At 37.0% G+C, this 18,267-nt stretch overlaps 1 protein-coding gene across 24 annotated transcripts in view; it reads right to left on the reverse strand.

Annotated features, from left to right (window-relative positions):
* Positions 1–18,267, reverse strand: part of RGS22 (regulator of G protein signaling 22) — a 173,232-nt gene that overhangs the window by 138,871 nt on the left and 16,094 nt on the right. For 15 of the 24 annotated variants that reach the window (XR_001720326.4, XM_016959721.4, XM_016959719.3 and 12 more), the window contains 2 exons: positions 8,228–8,449; positions 241–326 (listed from right to left, as the gene is read on the reverse strand). Coding sequence is in view for 23 of the 24 variants with exons in the window: in XM_016959721.4 (XP_016815210.1) it covers positions 241–326; positions 8,228–8,449 (308 nt within the window). In the remaining variant the exon portion in view is untranslated. Of the gene's footprint in view, positions 1–240; positions 327–8,227; positions 8,450–8,748; positions 8,943–18,267 lie in introns of all 24 variants that reach the window. The other 9 variants (XM_063816470.1, XM_063816476.1, XM_063816468.1 and 6 more) reach the window with 1 other exon arrangement.

Raw genomic sequence — 18,267 nt, forward strand, 5'->3', positions numbered from 1 at the left:
TTTTAAAATATGGCTGGTTGGAGAGGCTCACGCCTGTAATCCCAGGTTTTGGGAGGCCAAGGCAGGAGGCTCTCTTGAAGCCAGGAGTTCGAGACCAGCCTGGGCAATATAGCAAGACCCTGACTCTACAAAGAATTTAAAAGATTTGCCACACATGGTGGCATACAGCTGTAGTCCTAGCAAATTGGGAGGCTAATATATATGTATTTAAAAATACATATATTGATGGGACTATAGTACCTGTATTCAAAGTAACAATCACTTTCCAGAAATGCTGGAAGTCTTTCTTTTTTGATCCACTTAATACCTTCTTCACGACTGAGACACTATGAGAAGAAAGAGAAAAAGAAAAAGAAGGTCAGAGAAAATCACTTTTAGGATGATTAACACCTAATAGTGAGAGCAATAATGACCTCCAGCTGTCAGCAGGAGCCCTACCCCTAGGTCTTCTATTTCCACTAGAGAGATCAATAAACCTGAGCCACAAATGTGAGGCACTTCTTGCCCCTGGTACGTTTTTAATTCTCTTAACAATCCTATATTAACTATATGTTATTTCAATTTCTACAGATTAACAAATCGAATCCAGAGAAGTTAAGTAACTTGTTGAAGGAGGGAGAATGAGGGGAAAAAAAGCCAATGCATCTCAGTATTTTCACAGTCATAAAATGGGTTAAAAATAATCACAAACAGAAAAAGAACCACCAAGAAAACTTGGTAAGGCCACCAAAGTCACTGCAGGCCCCTTGTTCTTCAAGTTTAAAAAGATGTTTTAACTATTTAACATCTCCAGGCGCTCTCTTACTGATACAAAAGTTAACAATGATAGTAGAGTGTTACAAATACCACAGTGTAGGCTTCTGTGGGAGCCTACAGAGACACTCAACTTAGGAGAGGTTTCCCACAGAACACGCACTTCACTCTTTGACCCGAAGCAAAGCTAGCTAGGTTGAGCAGGGAAGCAAAAGAGGAGACAAACCATAAGTGTAGCAGTATTAGGTCACAGGATGAGAGAGAGAAAGGTTGGAGAGGTAGAAAGGGTCATGATTGCAAATAGCCTTTTAAATAACATTAAGGAGTATAGATTTTATCTTGAGGTTGTGAGAGCAATACAGAATTACTGAAGAGTTACTGTTGTTCATCCTAAAATACTTACTCACTCTTGATTCTACTTTTTCTTGTATTCACTTTTTCTAGAATTCTAAATAATATCAGTACCTTGGACACAAAACATACGTTACTAATAAATAAAACAATCTCAGTGAGGTAAATGTATTTGCATTTATGTGGCTTCCATGGACAATCTAAGGTGATAGTTTTGCTATGATATTGCATAAGAGTTAACACATAGACCATTACAAACTCTAGTGAGGAAATTGAATGTCCATACAGAGTGTTGCCGACATCCAATGTGCTGATGCTCATGAGGGTGATGTGTGCTCATCATTGCTGATACGCGCAGAAGTCTTTAGGCATTCAGGATTGGAACATAAAATAGTTTCCTTCTAATCAGCAAAAAACAAAACAAAACAAAAACAAAAAAAAACATGTATTTGCCTTCACCAAACACTATCTTCTGCATAATGAAAGAATAGAAGAAAACCATGGAAATAGCCAGCACCTAATCAGCAGCACCTTGTTGACAGTCTCACTGCTTATCAGTGAGATCTGAAGGACATTTGGATCTTGTAGTTAGAAAGACTCTGCATAGGCTACACACTGACAAGCATGCAGGACTCCTGAACGCCCACTAGCACTACATTCAATGTATCACAGAAAGATACCAAACTACATATAAAGATCCACATAAACCCTTAAAGAATTCTATAAGGTTGTCAAACTAGTCAGTTCATTCAAAACCAATTTGCTGAATATTCAGCTAGTAAACAGTTTACCTATAATTCATCCTCTTTTGAGTGTTTTTGTACCTATGTGACCTAAAAATAAAATGAATTAAAAAGTTTAAAAAGAATAAAATCAAAAATTGAAGAAAAGTCTTTAGCCAAGCTGAAAACAAAACTCTTCATGGTTTTAAAAGTAACTAAATACAAAGACCAAAAACATACAAGACAATCCTGATCAACCATAAAATAACTTAATAAATACTTATAAGAAACACAAAAAGAATCTATCTAAGGTGAAATTATTTAAACCTTAAAAAAATTTCTTTAAGTTGGTTAAGAAACAGAAAGGGATGACCAGAAGGTTAAGGGAAGATGGCTTTAGGTAAATCAATACAGAACCATTTCCAAATAGCCATACACAAGCTGTCTAAAATGCCTACAGAATTGGATTAATAAAAAATTATATTTAGATGTACAAGGCAAACAAAGCATGGTTATCAGCCATTGGTTAGATTTATTGAGGTATAAATTACATACAGTGAAATCCACCCTTTTTAATACAGTTCTACAAGTTTTGACAAATGCATATAATTATGTAACCAGGACTACAATCAAGATACAGAATAGTTCCAACACCCTCCAAATTTCCTCATGCCACTTTGTAGTCAGCAACTCCCTCCAACCCTAGGCTCTGGCAACCACTGATCTGTTCCATAGTTTTGCCTTTTCCAGAATGTCATATAAATGGAATCAATATAGTATGTACTTTTGATTCTAGTATCTTTCATTCAGCATAAAGCATTTAAGATTTATCTATGTTCTTTCATGTATAAATACTTCATTCTTTTTTGTTGCTGAGTAATATTCCACTGTATGGATATACCACAGTTTGTTTATCCATTCCCCAGTTAAAGGAATCTGGATAACTTTCAGCTTTTGTGATCATGAATAAAGCAACTATAGACATTTACATGCAGGGTTTTTTTTGTTTTTTGTTTTTTGTGTTTTTTTTTTGAGACGGAGTCTCGCTCTGTCACCCAGGCTGGAGGGCAGTGGCGTGATCTCGGCTCACTGCAAGTTCTGCCTCCCAAGTTCACGCCATTCTCCTGCCTCAGCCTGCCGAGTAGCTGGGACCACAGGCACCCACCACCATGCCCGGCTAATTTTTTTTGTATTTTTAGTAGAGACGGAGTTTCACCATGTTAGCCAGGATGGTCTCGATCTCCTGACCTTGTGATCCAGCCGTCTCGGCCTCTCAAAGTGCTGGGATTACAGGTGTGAGCCACCGCACCTGGCCGCATGCAGGTTTTTGTGTGAGTATAACTTTTCATTTCTTTTGGGTAATACTCGGGAGTAGGATAGATGGGCAGTGATATGGTATGGATATTTGCCTCCTCCAAATCTCATACTGAATGTGATCCCGAATGCTGGAGGTAGGGCCTAGTGGGAGAGATGTCTTGGTCATGGGAGCGAATCCCTCATGAATGTCTTGGTGTCCTCCTCATGGTAATAAGTGAGTTCTCACTTTGTTAGTTCAGGTGAGACCTGGTTGTTTAAAGAGCCTGGTGCCCCCCTACTCTCTCCCTTGCTACCTCTCTTGCCATGTGATATGCCTGATCCCTCTTTGTCTTCCACCATGAGTGGGAGCTTCCTGAGGCCCTCACCAGAAGCAGATGCTAGTGCCATGCTTCTTATACAGTCTATAGAACCATAAGCCAAATAAACCTCTTTCTTTACAAATTACCTAGTTTTGAGTATTCCTTTATAGCAACACAAATGGACTATAGGTGGTATGGTATATGTTTAACTTGGAAAGAAGTGCCAAACTGTTTTCCAAAATGGAATTCTCACCAATGAGAATGGACTTTTGGGTTGCTTCCACTTTTTGGCTATTATGAATGATGCTGCTATGAACATTTGTATATAAGTTTTTGTGTGAATATAAGTTTTCAATACTCTTGAGTATATACCTAGAAGTGGCATTTCTGGGTAATTTGATAACTCTTGGGCTAACCTCTTAAGAACTGCCTAATATTTTCCAAAGTAGCTGTACTGTCTTACAATTGCAGCAGCAGTGTATGAAGGTTCTAATCACTTCAAATCCTCACAAACGTTTGTTATTATTTGCCCCTTTTTTTTTTAATCATAGCCATCCTGTTGGGTGTGAAGTAGTGTCCCACTGTGAATTTGATTCCATTTCCCTTATGACTAATGATGTTGAAAATCTTTTCATGTGCTTATTGTTTATCTTATTTGGAGAAATGTCTATTCTAAACCCTTTGCACATTTTTTAATTGGGTTATTTGTCTTTTTATTTTTGAGTTTTAAGAGTTATTTTTATAGTTTAGATACACATCCTTATAAAATATATGATTTGCAAATATTTTCTCTCATTCTGTGGGTTGTCTTTTTACTTTCTTGGTAGTGTCCTTTAGAGCGTGAAAGTTTTGCATTTTGATTTATCTTTTTTTCCTCGTGCATTTGGTGTCATATCTAACAAAACCAATGCATAATCCAAGGTTATGAAGATTTATACCTGTATTATCTTCTTAAATAGAATTATCTTTTTTGCATTGCTGGATTTAATTTGCTGATTTTTTGAGGATTTTTGTGGTCTGTGTTCATGAGTGATGTTAAGTTGTAGGTTTTTCTTTTCCTTCAAATTCCTTCATTTAGTTTTGGCATCAGTGTAATGCTCATCTCATTAAATGAATTAAAAATTGATTTCTTTTGTTTTTTGTATAAGTTTTTATAAATTCAAGTTTACTTCACTTCTAAGTGTTTGACAGAATTAACCAGTGAAGCCATCTGGGCCTGGAGTTGTCTTTGTGGCACGATTTTAAACTTGTGAATCCAACTTCTGTAATAGACGTAGGACTATTCAGATTATCTATATCCCCTTCAGTGACCATTGATAATTTGTGCCTTTTAAGAAATATGTGGGCCGGGCACGGTGGTTCATGCCTGTAATCCCAGCACTTTGGGAGGCTGAGGCAGGCGGATCACTTGAGGCCAGGAGTTCGAGAGCAGCCTGGCCAACATGGCAAAACCCCATCTCTACTAAAAATGCAAAAATTATCTGTGCATGGTGGCATATGCCTGTAATCTCAGCTACCTGGAAGGCTGAGGCAGGAGAATCGCTTGAACCTGGGAGGCAGAGAGTGCAGTGAGCTGAGATCGCCCCACTGCACTCCAGCCAGGGCATCAGAGCGAGACCCTGTCTCAAAAAAAAAAAAAAAAAAAAAAAAAAAGTCTATTTCATTTAAATTCCATGAGCTTATAGACATAAAGTTGTTTGTAAAATTCTCTTATTTTTTTTTAACTGCCTGTAAAATTTGTAATGACATCCCCTTTTCATTTCTGATATTGGGCATGTATATCTTCTCTCTCTTTTTATTCATCATTCTGGCTAAAAGGTTATCAATTTCATTGATTTTTTTCAAAAAACAAGGCTTTATTTTCATGGATTTTTCTCTCTTGTTTTTCTGTTTTCAATTTCTTTGATTCTGTTCTTTATTTCTTTATTTTTGGTTTAATTTTAACTTAATTTTTCCAGTTTCTCATAGTGACAAGTAGATCGTAGATTTATTTAGTCTTCTCTATTATAAGCACTTAATGGTACAAATTTCCCTGTAAAGACCAATTTAGTTGCATCCCACAAAGTTTGATATATTATGCTTTAGTTTTTATTCAATTCAACATAATTTTTAATTTCCCTTGGGACTTAGTCTTTGACCTATGAATTATTTAGGAGTATGTTATGTAATTAAGTATTTAAAGATTTTGTTACCGATTTATAGTTTAATTCTGAAGTGGTCTGAGAACATAGTTGGCAAGATTTCAAATCTTTTAAGTTTGCTGAAATTTATTTTATGGCCCAAAATATGGTCTATTTTGGTAAATATTCCCAGTTCACTAGAGAAAAAAATGTATACTTTACTGTTGTGGGATAAAGTGTTCTGTAAAGATCAATTAGATTTACTTGGTTGCTAGTGTTTTTCAGAACTTCCATTTCCTTACTGATCTGCTATCTTTTCTATCAGTTACTGAGAGAGCAGTGCTTTAGTCTCCAACTATAACTATAAATTTATCTATTTCTCCTTTCATTTCTATCAGCTTTTGCATCATGTACTCTGAACCTCTGTTGTTCGGTGCATACATATTATGAGTTGTTAAGCTTTCTTGGTGAATTGACCCTCCCCCCTTTATCATTATGTAATGTTCCTCTTTATCCATAGTAAGATTCCTTGTTCTGAGGGCTGCTTTGCCAGATATCAATATAGTCACTCCAGCTTTCCTTTAATTCATAATTGCATAGTATACCTTTTAATATCCTTTTTACTTCTAACCTATTTATGTCTCATTTTTAAGGTTAGTTTCTTGTAGACAGCAAATAATTGGGATTTTTAAAAAAAATCATCCCTGACTCTGGCTTTTACTTGGGGTGCTTAGGCCATTTAAATATCATGTAATTATTGATGTATATTATTATTATCATTATTTTTAGAGATGAGGCCTCACTCTGTCACCCAGGCTGGAGTGCAGTGGCACCATCATAGCTTACTGCAGCCTCAAACTCCTGGGCTCAAGTGATCCTCCTGCCTCAGCCTCCCAAAGCTCTGGAACCAAACGAATGAGACATCATGACAACTCAATATGATTAATTATATTATATTATTAATCATATATATTATATGATTAATGTGATACTAATTATTGATATGGTTTGTTTAAAATCACTACTACCATTTTCCTAGTTGTTTTATTCTTTATGTGTCCCATATGTTCTTTGTCTGTTTTTTCCTCATTTTCTGTCTGCTTTCCATTTAGTACTTTTTAATTCCTTTGATCTCCACTATTGTTTTTATTTTTATTTATTTTTATTTTATTTTTGAAACAGGGTCTCACTCTGTTGTCTAGACTGGAATGCAGTGGTGTGATCACAGCTCACTGCAGCCTTAACCTCTCCAGGCTTAGGTGATCCTCCTACCTCAGCCTCCTGGGTAGCTGGGACTACAAGTGTATGCCACCATGCCTGGCTAATTTTTGTATTTTTTGTAGAGATAGTGTTTCGCCATGTTGCCCAGACTGGTCTCTAACTGCTGAGCTCAGGCAATCCACCTGCCTTGGCTTCCCAAAGTGCTGGGATTATAGGTGTGAGCCATTGCAGCTGGCCTGTTCTCATTACTTATGCCTCTTTCTAAAAACTTCTAAATTGCTGCTCTAGTTTTATAATAGACATGCTTAATTAATCAGTCTATCTTCAAATATATCAAATAAGATCATCCAGATCTTTTTGAGAAACTTGTGTCAAAGCACATAACTCAAGAATCTCCTAAATAGCTTTTGTTTAACAATAAATAAATAGGCTATAAAGACCTCCATACAATCAAAAATTTCTATTCACTGAAGGAAGTGAATAAAACAATAAATATTGTCCCACCTAGTAAAAAAATTTTAAACTAACAATTATATAGTACTGTGTAGCGCAGAATATATGTCCTTGTTCTGGCTTCGAAACAATGTTGTAACATGGTTATTACTATTAGCATTTAGTTTGATGAAAGTTAAAGATAGAAACTATTAGCATTTAGTTTGATGAAAGTTAAAGATAGAGACTATTTGATGAAAGTTAAAGATAGAAACTATTTGAATTCAGTAACAGAAGAATTGAAGAACTTTCAGGCTAGAGTAGATCTATGTCTTAAATGTTAGACATACTTTAGCCTGGTTATACTAGACATTTTGAATCAATGTGAAATAGTATTGTTAAACATTCATTATTATTTTCATTTCATCCACACAAGAAACCTAAGTAGTAGGTAGTAAAGGCATCATTTGACAGATGATGAAAATCAGATTCATCAAAGTGACTTGTACACAGAGTCAGTAAGCAGAGGAGCCAATATTAGAACCCAGGTTTTCCAACCTCATGCTAAAGAGACAAAATCCAGAAGTTGAAAATGAAATTTAAGGCCAGGGAGGTCAGAGCCACACAATGCAACTTGAGGGTCAGAAGTCTCAATTCCCAACTGCTTGATAGGATTGGTTCAAAACCCAAATGAAATACATTGCCTATATATCCACATTTTCAATAATGCATCAAAATTATAAAGGATACTTCTATTTATATGACTCAAAACTAACCTAATATTCAAATATTCAAGGTAAATTATATGAATCTTCTCAAATTGATAAGTGAACATCAACAAAACTGCTGAACTCGCCATTGGATTTGAAAAGTGCTTAACAAATACTATGTGTACGTACAACACAAGTTAATAAATGTAGCTACACTTCAAAAAGGGAAGCCTAAGTAAACTCATGTTAATTTCACCAAATGCTTTATCTATCTAACAAGATAAAACAGTATACTTTCTTACCATAATATTGTAGTTCACATTAATGGTCTCATCTTCATCGGGGGCATTCATTTGAACAGGTTTAACCTCATTCTTTCCTTTCCTTACAACATCATAGATGGGATTTCGAGGTTGCTGGTTTTGTAGAATTTTTTTCAGTTGTTTTTCCAGAAGTTGTGGAGCATCATTAGCTACTTCAAAAACTCCATAATCTGCATTAAATCTAATTGCCTCTGAAAAGGTCTGCAATGTAAATTTGTGGAAATTAAAACATTTTTAAAACCTGGAAAATCATGGTCTCTAAGAAGACTTGTGGTTTGCATACATGCATGCATACCTCACAGAGTTCTGTGTTTTTAATCATTCCCTCTTCCTTTTTAGGAGCTAGGAAATCCCTTGGGTAGAGGTCAGGGAACCCACTAAACTCTTCCTTGCCAATGCACTTATGCCACGAGTAAGTGTCAGGGTATGCTATGGCAGAAATTCCCTTTGTATAAACATCTTAAGTCTGTGATTATTTGAAACTGGAGAGAAATATATACCTGGCTCTACAAAGCAATGTTATTCTCTTAGAAGGGGGTGGATCACTAGGGAAGAATGAGTAAAGGAAGAAATAATGCTCCCATTGTCTTTCATCCTTAGGAGCCATGAAGGCTAACAATCTCCCTTGTCCAAAAGGAGAAATTTAAGTACAATATGTTCTTCAGTTAAGACTATTTCAACACCATCCTTTGCACTGTGACAAAAAAAGAGAGAAGAAAATAACATTTCTGAGGTTTTTATCAGTAATTCTAAATGCTACCAACTTTTATTTAAAGCCAGTCAGTTGATATACAATAGTCAGGAGTCTTGAGTTTGAATGCTAGCTTGCCAATAAGTACCTCTGTGACTCTAGGTAAATCACTGAACATCTTTGGGGCCTCCACTTCCATGAGAAGTAAATGGTGAATTGGCCATGTCTTTTCCCATTTGTCTTCCAAATCTAGAATCAGGTCCCTTTTTCAGAATATTCATTTATTTTAGGGTGCCTTCAGTGAACTGACTACTCATGTAGATTAACTTATACATGCTTAGGCGAGTGGTATAAGAAATTAAATTCTTCCCCTTGGATCAGTAAGTGTTCTAAGTAGAACATTAATTCAAGTTTTACTAAGGGATTGCTAGATATACTATAGTCATAATTTAAAAAGTGGCAGAATTTCACAGTAAAATTGGAACTAGAAGTATGTGTATGTGTGTGTGTGTGTGTGTGTATATATATATATTTAAATTTTAATGTCTCATAATATCGCATCTCTAAGGTCTGACTGTCTCCCCTTCTGAGGAATTTAAAGTACATGGATGATACAGTTCAAGACGAATGTCAGTCCACAGTCTCAAAAGCCTTAGGACTAAGAGTTTCTCCCAAAATGATAAGTATTGCTCAATGAGTAAGAAAGAATTAGCCATAAATTACATATAAAATTTCTTCAATAGATACATTTCATTAGTTGCCCACTGCATCTGTCTTTCAAACATGGGATTCAAACAGGCACCATTTACCTAAATGACATAAATACCATCCCTAAACTATGCTATCACTTAGCTAAAGAGAAAAAAGAGTCTGCTGATATCGCAGATTAGATTTATCTGGAGATAGGAAATTAATTAAACTTGGTAGAGAATGACATCAAATATTAATGGGGGTAGGAGAAATTAAGCTGTATAAAGTGAAAGACCATCTGGAAAACATTTCTTCTAGTTCTGAGTATCCATGGAACAAGAGAAAAAGTTTGACTTTTATTGTTTTCTTTTTTTTTTTTTTTTTTTTTTGCCTCCTACCCTCTGACCTGGTAGCCAGAGGAACAGAAAGCTGTGATAATCCAAAGCAAAGAATGTTAACTAGTTAGTTCAATGGATAAATAAAACATTTCCTACTAATCAAGTAAAAAGTGCTCAAGTAAAAAAATTAGGAGGGGCTATTGATACTCCAAGACCCTAGTAATCAATCTTACTTAGTAGTAGTGAGTAGTTAACGTATAGTTGGCAGAAATAACGAAGATGATAAGGACTATTTACTGAATGTCTATCATGTGATAGGTGTGTGATGGACACTTTATTTTTTTTCTTTCCAACTTTTATTTTAGGTTTAAGGGGTACATGTGCAGGTTTGTTACATGGGTAAATTGCATGTTGCAGGGGTTTGGTGTACAGATAATTTTGTCACCCAGGTAAGCAGCATAACACTCAATAGGTAGTTTTTCAATCTTCACCCTCCTTCCACTCTCCATCCTCAAGTAGGCCCCTACAATAGTAGGTCTATTGCTCCCTTCGTGTCCATGTGTGCTCAATGTTTAGCTCCTACAGATAAGTGAGAACATGTGGTATTTGGTTTTCTGTTCCTGCATTAATTCCCTTGGGTTAAAGGTCGTGATGGACACTTTAAAAGCCCTCTCTTGAATCCTTCCACATTCCTGACATAGCTCTTTACAAAAAACTGATGGTAGGGATGGCTAAGTGGTGGTCCATGGACTCAGAGCTATAAAGTGCTAGACAATCAGGGTTATGGAAACAAGTCTGTCTGGTCCCAAAGACAGAACATTTCCTCTTTAATACACTGCCTCACATATGACAAAACTAGTGTGTACTGACCACTTCTCTACACCAAGTACTTTGCCAAGCAATAATCCTATGAAGTTAGGGTAGCTGTGATTCAAACAAAGTGTTTTGATTCCAAAGCCTATACTCTTATCTACCCTGGTTTTACTAGTAAAGGCACAGAGGCATGAAGCAACATGGTGTATGTGGGTAACTCTACGCAGCTGGATTAGAACAAGAATAGCCGTAGTTGGAATAGTTTAAGGAACAAAGAAAAAAGACTTGAAGTAGATAACATAGTATAACCAGATCATGAAAGGCTTTGCATGCCATTTTAAGAAGTACGGGCTTTATCTTAACCCCCTAGGAAACAGGGAGGCACATGAACACCCTAAGTAGGAAAGTAAATACTTACTTCTAATTTGTGTTTTAGAAAGGTTCTGGAGCAGTCTGGAAGATGTAATGGTTGCTTGCCAGCTCATGAGCTGGTGGGGTTGGCTGCTCACATTACAGAAGCAGAACCATCACCACACTCTGGGGAGACTGGCTGTTATCTCAGAGCTACTGCTATCACATCGCGACCAGGTTTTATGTAAAAATTACTAACTCTCTGGATGGGATGCTGTCCCCGTCACATGCAGAGGCCAGGGCAGTATTTAAAGCAGGTAGTTAACAATTACTTTTGGTTTTTTTTGAGACTGAGTCTTGCTCTGTCCTCAGGCTGGAGTGCAGTGGCGTGATCTCGGCTCACTGCAACCTCTGCCTCCTGGGTTCAAGTGATTCTCTTGCCTCAACCTCCTGAGTAGCTGGGACTACAGTCACACACCACCATGCCAAGCTAATTTTTGTATTTTTAGTAGAAATGGGGTTTCACCATGTTGGCCAGGATGGTCTCAATCTCTTGACCTCGTGATCCACCCACCTTGGCCTCTCAAAGTGCTGGGATTACAGGCATAAGCCACTGTGCCCAGCCAACAATTACTTTTATATTTAACATAAAAAGCAAAACTACAGCTGAGAAAGCCTAAATGAACTCTTCATGGCTTTACAGCAAGTCCCCTAATGAGCTTACAACACAACTCTGGAGTTATGACTATGCAATTGCTTTAAACCTAGAACTGACCGCGTAATTTCTTTTCTTTTTTTTTTTTTTTGTTTTTGTTTTTGTTTTTTCTGAGACAGAGTCTTGCTCTGTCGCCAGGCTGGATGGAGTGCAGTGGCGCGATCTTGGCTCACTGCAACCTCCGCCTCCCGAGTTCAAGGGATTCTCCTGCCTCAGCCTCCCAAGTAGCTGGGCGCCACGACGCCCAACTAATTTTTCTATTTTTTAGTAGAGACAGGGTTTCACCATGTTGGCCAGGATGGTCTTGATCTCTTGACCTCATGATCCATCCACCTTGGCCTCCCAAAGTGCTGGGATTACAGGCGTGAGCCACCACGCCCGGCCACATAATTTTAGTTAAGGCTTACTGTGGATGCTGTGGACTGGCTCACTCAGGATCCATTCCAACCTCCTAAAATGCAAAGCCTGGAAAAGTAAAAACTTTATTTCTCAGACTCCCTACAGCTACGATTTCATGTGTGATTTAGGTTGTGCTACTTGTATGCACTTACAAAAATACTTGAATTCTGAATGGACCTAGTAGGGAAAAAGGCAGTGTATCCATTCTGAGGAAGAAAGTGTATGTAAACATAAAAGTGAGGAGAGGAACTGGTCAAAAAGAAGTACTTTACAGAAACAGCACAGTAAAAACAACAAAAGGAAAATTGGAATTATGTTTATAATAAAATGGCATGCAATGTTTCTATTTATTATAAAAAAAGAAATGTGAATGTATATGTAAAAATGTTTATACTTTTTAAACTTAAGAATTTCTTTCTATGGAATTAATTATAATAGAACAGAGATCTTTCCGGGGTAAATAAGTGTTTTTGTATTTGAAAAGCCACGCATTAGCTTAGATCCTGGAAGGTCCTTAAAAGCACTATGATTCTAAGATGATAAAAGTGGCAAACAACTGTTTCAAAGCTTCTCTCAATAATTCATTTTACCAATAGCAAAATGTTTGAATTACCAAGTGCCAATTATTGCCCTAAACCTAGAGGATACAAAGATGAATAAAACATTATTTCTGCCCTTGAAGGAACAAGTACATGATCTTTCATTTTTGTCTATGATAAAGAGTAAACAAAATACCGAAATAAATTAAAACTTGTGTAAATGCAAATGCCAAGGGCAAATATGTCCCCAGTGACAAGGGTAGTAATACTAGAATATTATGTCTGGTCTGGTTATCACACTTTAAAAGGGATTTGGCTAAACTAGAAACTATCCAGAGAAAGATAAGCAGAATGATTAAAAATGGAAGAAATGTTGGGCAAATCACTTTGCCTTTCTGAGACATATCAGTAAAAAGAAGTTGTAACTAGATAAACCCAAGGTGCTTTCCATGTTTGATACTCCATCGGTCCATGATGGACTTTCCAGGAAAAAAGTCTATATCTTCTGTTCTTTAGTAAGATCACTCAGCCCCACTATTCCTTTGTTAGGTCATTCATTTATTCAATAAGTATTTAATTATTATTATCATAATATCCTATTTAATATATTGAGTGAGCCAATACAGGGCATCCTCCACAAGGCCCCAAATGAAATGAAAAAGACACAGATCCTGCCTCAGAGCACACATTATCCAGGAGAGGAAGACAGATAAGTAAATATAAATAGGCAATAAAGACCCACCCTATGAGGGGAAGGGATATGAAAGTCAGCACATAAGGTGAAATCATATTTAGTCAAGATTATCCCTTGAAATCTTGAAAACATCCATAAAGTTGTCTTCAACAATGTTCTCAAAAAGTTCATGAGTCAGTTGTTCCTCTGGATTGAAATGGGTCACTGATTCTTCAGTCAGGGACTGGATGAAGGGATGGACTTGTGTTTAAAGCTCACGCTGTACACAAAATATGTATGTTTAACACTAGAATCACCCTTAGCATGATGATATGACAACATACTGTAAGAGGCAGGAAGGATGACACTCACTGATGGAATGGCAGTTTCTCATCTTCCAACTCACACCCTCTCCAGGGCACAGACACATAGATTGGTACAACAGACAAAATCATTGTGACTCTTTAAATCACTCTTCATGTCACTCTTTAAACCTCACTCTCTCTGCAGAACATGAGTAGCTCAATTTGAATAAGAATGGATGTATATTGAACTCCAGTTTAACACAGAACAAGCACAATAGAAGAACGTACAAAGTAATGTGATGGCACAGAAGGATTCATTAACTATTAATATATTCTGGAAATTAAGGAAGATGTATAGGGAAAGTGGGCTGCTAGAGTTGAATTTTAAGAATGAACAGGCAATGTCAGGTAGACAAGGGAGAAGAGGTGAATTCACAAAAGTAATAGCCAATGCATCAAGATAAAGGAGCATGACACCTACCATGTACCCACAAAAATTAAAAATAAAAGATACAAGAGCACAAAATAATAGGTTACATTTGGTGAACTGCAAGCAGTGAGACATATTCAACTTTAATATTTTAAGGGAGAATAGCAGAAATAAGACTGGAGAGAAAGGATGAATTCGTTGAGGACCTACTGTCATATGCTGTAACTCTCAACTTACACTGTTGAACCAATGATTCTCATAGGGTGGTTCCTAGATCAGCAATATCACCATCACCTGAGATCCTGTTAGAAATGCAAATTCCCTCCTAAGCAAATTAACACAGGAACAGAAAACCAAACACCATATGTTTTCACTTATAAGTGGGAACTAAACATTGAGTGCTCATGGACATAAATGGCAACAATAGACACTGGGGACAACTAGATGGGAGAGGGAAGGATGGAGATAAGGGCTGAAAAACTACTGGGTACTATGCTCAGTACCTAGGTGAAGGGATCATTCATATCCTAAGGCTCAGCATGACGCAATATACCCAGGTAACAAACCTGCACATGTACACCCCTGAATCTAAAATAAAAGTTGAAAAGAAAAAAGAAAGATAAGCAACTTATCGGTCCCCTCCGTATAACAAAATCTCTGGGGAAGGAGCTCAGCACTGAGTTTTAACAAGCCCTCTGATCATTCTAACGCATGCACATGTTTAAGAATCACTGCTTTACAACAAGGAGGAGCCACTGAAGAGTGTTTAGCTGAGGAGAGGCAGAATCCAGATGAAGACAAACTGCAAAGCCACATTCTGTTGGTTACTTCATGCTGACTCTCATGGGTATTCATATATGAGGTGGTGCCAGCCGTCTGTGTTTGATACCTGGGAGAAAGAGCCCTGGTCTTTCATTAGTACCCAAATTCCTGTTGTTTGCTTAAAAAGAAGCTCTCTTAAACATCAAGTCCTTTGTTTTAACCATTTCTAAGCTTATCTATAAAACTCCTATAGTTTAGTAAGTAACAATACAAGACACATAGGTTATGGGAGACAGAAATGAATGATGTAGAAAGTCTTTTCTCCAAAATGCTAAGTTGGCTGATTTAGAGAATACTCAACCTTAAATCATATAACAGGAAAAACCTTCAGTTTGAGCCTCAAACCCAATCCTCCACAAACTGTTACAGACTGCTCTTTTCCTTACTTAATTTTCTTATTTCAAGGATATCATTTTCCAAATATTCCAAAACAAATTGACCTGAAGGTGGTGAAAGCTAACTTTGTAGTACTAGTCATCCATGTGTGAAAAATATTTTCACAGAAAAAGCAAGTGCATGAAAATATTTTTACCAGAGTAAATTGCTGGTTCCACATTTCTTTGAAAAGGGGAGAGAAAAAAAAACCTGTGAATAATTAGTGATGTACTTAAACTGCCAGCCCAGCACCAGTGAAACTTACCGGGTGCCAAATTATTTAGCTGAACAGTATTTAAATTAAAAACTAATGACTAGGTTAATTTAATACATGTTCATCTCTGCTCCAACTCTGTCTTTACTAATTGAGCTCCAAAGCTGTATTTTAAACATGCATCCCTAGTCAGTGAATGGAAAACATCTGACTCCTTGAATGTAACAAGTCAGTTACCAATAACAACTTCTTTTAATCTAAGCTTTATTGTCATTTTAGATGTTTAACCATAAACTGTTTACTAGATATATTCACCAATGGGATGGAATGAATAATGTGCCACATAAAATGTATAGAAAATATCCTTAGTTAATAAATGAGTTAGGTAATTTGAGTGCTGTATTTTTGAGCTACAAGTCTTATCAAAACACCCAGAGGTACAAACACTGAACTAAGCAGTTTCCTAGAGCTTTATCAACACCTGTAAAAATCAATTTCTGAGTATTTAGATTTTGGCAAGAGAAGACCGAAACCCTTCATCCCATGCATTCCCCCAAAATATACTCTCTCTTTCTCCCCACTGGCCCCCCACAACAGTCCATCTAGCATATAACTCCTTCATAAAGCTGCAAGAAATTATAACTGTTTACGGATTGTAAAAAGTGTGGAGAATCAGTCCAAAAAAAGAAGTTATGGTAAAATTCCAACAGCACATAGCTAAGCATGGTCTGGCAAACACATGACATACCTATCCTTGCGAGGAGGGTATAGAACAGGCCACCCCTTCAGCTTCTGCAAACTATAAATGTCACAAACATTTGAAACCACCCACAGAGGACCAACCTAAATCTATGTGGGCTCATCTACTCAATCCCACAACAGTCACTAAGCATAAAACACACAAAACAAAGCCAAAAGGAAAAAAATGTTTTCACACTATAGCACAGAAGAAAACTTAATAAGCAAACACTTGTCCATAAAGAGTTGACAGCAAAAAACCTCCCAGACACCAAATGAAAACAATATCTGAATGTGAACTTGGCACAAGAACAAACGGAATGAAGTTATGAAAGCTAGGATTTGGAAAGTGCCGCAATCATTTATAATAGCAGCAACTGTCCTGGATTCCCCTCATCAAAAAATAACATGGAGGCAGGCTACCAGCCACCAGTTTCAGGATCTTACAATGTGTCCCAAGGGTGTAATGGTGTAATGGAAAGAAATAGTGTAGGGGCCAGAATGCCTGATTCCTAGGCCCATTTCTACCACAATCCAGTTATAGGACCTTGGGCATGTCATTACAGATAGGGAAAAAGTCTCAGAAGTCATCTCAGAAATGACCTAAGGGCCCTATAGTCTATATCTACACTCTAGGGCTTAGGCTATTGCTTTTGGTGGGGGCTGAGGGTGGAGGTGGGTGAAGAAAGGAGGCAGGAGAAAAGATTAGAAGGTTTACTTGTTTATATTAAGGATCTTACATGGAAGATGTTGAAATAAAAACAGAATCATAATCAAGAATCTTTGGGAGATACAGAAAAGACCTGTCCTTGCCCCCAGGAAATTTACAATGTAGCTCCTGAGATAAAATAAACAGAGAAGAAGGAAATTTTCTCTGGTCAAGAAAGTCCAATCTTCCACCATAGATATATATACATAATAGAGATACACGAGATACACACACACACACACACACACGATATTCTCATAAGATGATTTTCTAACCTCTACTTGAATACCTCCAAGTTTACTCCTTCACAAGTCAGCCCATTTAATTGTTAGAAAACAAATTCTAAAGTTCCTTCTTATGGTGAGTGAAAATCAAATCAATTTCTCTCATAAATGCTGGCCGTGGTTCTGCACTCTAGTTTCACAGAATACGTTAACCCTTCTTCCTCAATCAAATCATAAAATATTTGAAAGGGACTACTCCATTTCACCCCTGCTACCCATTCCCAAGCCAGGTTAAACACCAAACTTCTTTCAACCCTTCATTTGACATGGTTTCCAGAGTGATCATTGGCTAAGTGTCCCTGAGTCTGGTTTGGCCAAGCAACTCTTAACATATGGCACCAAAAATGGAACACAACGGTCTAAGTGCAGTCTGACAATTCAACTCTATTCAAAGAAATATTTATTGAGTGCTTTCTGTGCTCCAGACTAATATTTTTCTTGATCTTGACTACATTTCTATTAATGACCCCTAAAACCACATTAGCTTTGTTTGTTTTGGTCCATTTCACACTATCGGGATAAAAACAAGACCAGATTCTCTTATCCAAATCATTAGTTTACTCCTCTGCTGCCAGTTCTATAGACATCATAGCATGATGGGACAATCAAAAGTTTTGAGCCATTTGAACCTGTGTGGACCATTATTTACTAGATGAGTGACCTAATACTGGAACTTGCAACTTTTCATCCAAGTCTCTGATAAAAAGAGTTAAAAAGGCAAAGCCAATGACAGATTTGTATGGCACATAAGATTATCCCCTAGATTGACCATCCACCAATCCCATTAAAGAGTGATTGCCTGTTATGCTGCAGGAATGGAGGACGAGATAGTCTAATTAGTGAAGGAAAAGAAAAGTGAAGCACTAAACCTGTGCCAGGCGCTTAATAAACGTTACCTCACTTGATAATAATTTTGTAAGATAGTCATATTGT

Source organism: Pan troglodytes, chromosome 7 (assembly GCF_028858775.2).
Source record: "Pan troglodytes isolate AG18354 chromosome 7, NHGRI_mPanTro3-v2.0_pri, whole genome shotgun sequence".
In the NCBI taxonomy this organism is placed as follows: Eukaryota; Metazoa; Chordata; class Mammalia; order Primates; family Hominidae; genus Pan; species Pan troglodytes.